Here is a 3,707-nt window from a genome sequence, read left to right as displayed (position 1 = left end):
CTGTAATATTGATATATTCTTAGATGTTTAGTGTCAGAATGAAAACTATCAGAATCACAAATCAATCTTTGGACAGGAATAATATAGAGGTGATTAGGTGCCAAATGTCCATAAATTCAATACCTATTATCTTGTATAAAATGTCATTTAAATTCTCAGTTGTGGCTTGACTGGTAAGGTTGGGCTTAGAATTTTTTTTCAGATCAGGATAAGGTTAAGATCATAAGACAAAAGAATGCAAACCATGTCACTAGAATACTCTTTGTAAATGTCTTTAATGCTTCAGATCCTAGAAACCTGCTTTCTGCAACTGGATCCCTCATAAACCCTGAAAATCATTATCGTTTATGTTTTGATTCCATGAAATACTGATCCCTGAATCATGCTTATTTATTTAGGGACTAACCTAGATTGCAAATTACAGAAAATGATTTTTCATCTTTTTTGTTTTGTAGCCTGAGATTCTCTTCTCTGCAGGGTTATTTTCTTGTTACCTTAAAAAATTTGAATATACATTAAACCTTGATTCTACAACAATAACAAGTTCTTTAAACTAGTTTTAATGTGGCAGATATGACTCTGTTGAAAAATCAGTGACAAATTCTTAAGAATGTAAAACATAAACTCCAAAAAGTATGCTTATCACTCTGCGGGAAACTTGACAAATATTGTTTGAATTCAAATTTTCTGACAACTCAGCATGTGCATAAGATGAACCTATGAGAATGAAAATTAAAAAATTGCTTTAGCAGTTACACATTTTTAATCATTTAGTTTTATTTTCTGGATTAGGTTCTTTTTGGGTGCTGGTTACATAATACTAATTATTACTGGCCTTTTGAGGCAGGACATCCTTAACTCTTGCAATTTTTTTTAACATTGAAAGCTAATGTATTAACTAGCACTTGCTCCCTAAGATTGAATGGGCATGCGAACAGGGCCATTAAGAATGTTATGGAAGCATATTATTAATGTAATCAAGTTCAGATCAATGATTTAGATTTACAAAATATTTTTCAATATTATATAATTAACAAAAGTTAAGATCGCCAATAAGAGAGATGAATTATTTGTTAATCCGAACTTGAAGTATGTTAATAGGTTACTACACTTAAAAATGAATTGAATTTCTCTTCTGTGTAGGGTTATTCACTTGTAACCTTGGTTCTACAATAATAATCAGTTAAGCTGAAACTTTAAATTAGTTTATATGTGGCATATATACCATCTCACTAATAGATTGGGGGGTTACTTTGTTGGGAAAGCAGTGCAAAATTCCTAAAGATTGTAAAACATAAACTCTAAAAAGGATGCCTATCACTTTGCAATAACTTAAAAAACTCATGTTTGAATTCGAAGATTCTGACGGATAAGCATTGCTCCGCACAAGCTTTATAAGACTCACACAACCAAATTAATTTATATCTATATTTATATATATATAAATGGTGTTCATGACCTACACAAAGCTGGACTGGCTAGGCCTTGAACTCACAACCTGGAATGTATTACAGAAAGCAGGAATTGAAGCCTCAAGCATGAAATACTGTAAAGGGAATTTATGTGCACTTGCATTCACATTGTTGATAAAGTTGAAAATATGATAATAATGTCTGCACGAAAGTCAGAATGAGCAAAGTGCATGCTCCAATCACTGATGCAGCTCGCCATGGCTTTGAAAAATATTCTTGTACGAGTTCACCAAATAGAACTCCATACCTACTTCTGTAATATTCATTTACAGCCATGATTGTATTGTCGATAGGATCATATGGGCTCCTCCATATTGATCTGCGGATACCATTCCATAGAATGCTTATCTCTTTATCACTTCCTAAACTACTATGGATGAGACCATCTTTCTTCAGAACTGCAACATCATTAGGAGTGTCGACCAATCTGTCCATCAGGTCTGCATAGCAAGTAAACACTCTACTTTTCCACTTCATGAATGCTTCCAGTGCCACCATATTCCTCAAGAAAACATCTGTTTTGTAATCCATCTCTATACAAGGGAGGAACAATGTAGAGCTGGCTCTATCAAACCTTATCTCTTCGGATGCCCAAGTGAAAGGAGAAAATTTCACCCCTCTCCTGTGTAATTCTGCTGCTGCTGGGAGATTTATTTCAGCTTTACGTGATTTTTGAGACAAAAGCCCCCTAAATCTTGATGTCATCTGATGAAGAAACTTAAAAACAACGCTCCTGGGTATAATTTCATTATGATCATCTCCGATGGTGACACTAGTCCGAGCAGGATTTGTCTTCGGCACGATGAAATTATAAAGGCATTCCAGTATGTGTCTCTCATCAAGCAAATCATTGTAGGATTCTCGTGTATAAGAACGATAAGAATCTCCAACATGCTTGAAAGGGGAGAAATTTTTACAGGCACTTGAAATAGTCATTTGAAGCCTGTCTAAAGCTTGACTATCTGACCCAGTTTGCCATTCCAAAACTTTTTTCAAAATGAAAAGTGGGATTTGGTTCTCCAGCTTAAATATATCAGCCTGAAGTGGGAAGAACAAAGGGCTCTTCCTTTCTGGGTGAAAAACAGCTTCCATGTTCTGAAAATAAGGGTTTGTGTGTTGAATTCTAGGGCTTTCATATTGGTCATAACAACCAATAAACTCCAGGATAAATACAGCATCTCGAGCCATCATTCATCCTAATACTTCATCTCCACATTCAATTTCATCATTGTAGCTGTTCCTTATCTCCCCTGCAATATTAGTTAGATCTTTAACCAAATCCTCAAAAGCCCCTCCCTTTGCTTTTTTCTCAACTTGTATAGTAAGCTTAGATTTGTATCTTTCAGACTCAAACAGTTCAAGTTTAAGATGATGGTATGTTCCAAGAGAAACTACCTGTGGCATATACGCGTCTGGCCTTTCAATACACAGGGGCTCTGGTATGGTGAAGATATATGGATGCACATGAGATGCCATGCCTTGATCTTCTCCCTTCTTTTGTGTGTTCTTTATTTGTTCCAGCCATTGAGAAACCCCCACTTTAGGAACTGTCATCTTTTTTGACATTCAAACAGTAAAATTAGGAAATGGGTTGGGATCCAGCAACTCATCATTATATTCGTAGATATTTATACCACTTTTGTGCAAACTTGAATCATGTGGTCCTATTCTTAATACTTTTAATTCCTTAGTCATATGTTTTGAGGAGTACATTCTGTATATTTGACTATAGAACTTTCCTTGATTCCCTTGAGTAGTTTCCTACTAAGCACTTCCCAATTGCAAACAAGAAACACGATATTAATTTGATACGCCGCCTGTTTTTGTATAGACAGTGGGCCACCAATTGCTCCAGAGTGTAGAAAACAACAATTTGATAGCATAGTGTCTCCCAACTCGTCCATCAACGGAGATCCTTTATAAATTAAAGGAATAATCGTTGATCACATGATAAAACATATTTAAATGCTGATTTTATGTGCCCTTTAATGCTTCAAAGGCTTTTTTATACAAGCTCCCCTTCAATGCATGAACATGAAGAATAGGCCAGGCTGCTTACTAATCCTTGTCATTTAGTTGTGCTGGGAAAACAAAGTTCTAATTTTTTTGTTTAAGTTGTATATTATCAGCATATGCAACCATTTGTTTTGTGTTATCACGAACATGCACGGTGTTGGTTAGTTTAAAAAATCTCTGTTTAAATTTGACAGGGATATTCACAAAGTTGAAATCACT

General features: G+C 35.1%; 1 protein-coding gene across 1 annotated transcript; it reads right to left on the bottom strand.

Annotated features, from left to right (window-relative positions):
• Window positions 1-1,414: 1,414 nt before the first annotated feature.
• Window positions 1,415-3,119, bottom strand: LOC131037653 (putative UPF0481 protein At3g02645). Its single transcript, XM_059214295.1, has 2 exons — window positions 2,868-3,119; window positions 1,415-2,722 (listed from the first exon to the last, which is right to left on the bottom strand). Exon 2 carries the CDS (start codon window positions 2,661-2,663, stop codon window positions 1,560-1,562), a length of 1,104 nt encoding a protein of 367 aa, XP_059070278.1. The 5' UTR covers window positions 2,664-2,722; window positions 2,868-3,119; the 3' UTR covers window positions 1,415-1,559.
• Between the last annotated feature and the right edge of the window lie 588 nt (window positions 3,120-3,707).

The sequence above is a fragment of the Cryptomeria japonica genome, chromosome 11, assembly GCF_030272615.1.
Source record: "Cryptomeria japonica chromosome 11, Sugi_1.0, whole genome shotgun sequence".
NCBI lineage: Eukaryota > Viridiplantae > Streptophyta > Pinopsida > Cupressales > Cupressaceae > Cryptomeria > Cryptomeria japonica.
Note: the sequence above shows the minus strand (reverse complement) of the source record. Positions and strands in the feature narration are given on the sequence as shown.

Excerpts from the sequence above, each read along its gene's own strand:
- LOC131037653 (XM_059214295.1), bottom strand. The coding sequence starts at position 2,663 with ATGATGGCTCGAGATGCTGTATTTATCCTGGAGTTTATTGGTTGTTAT.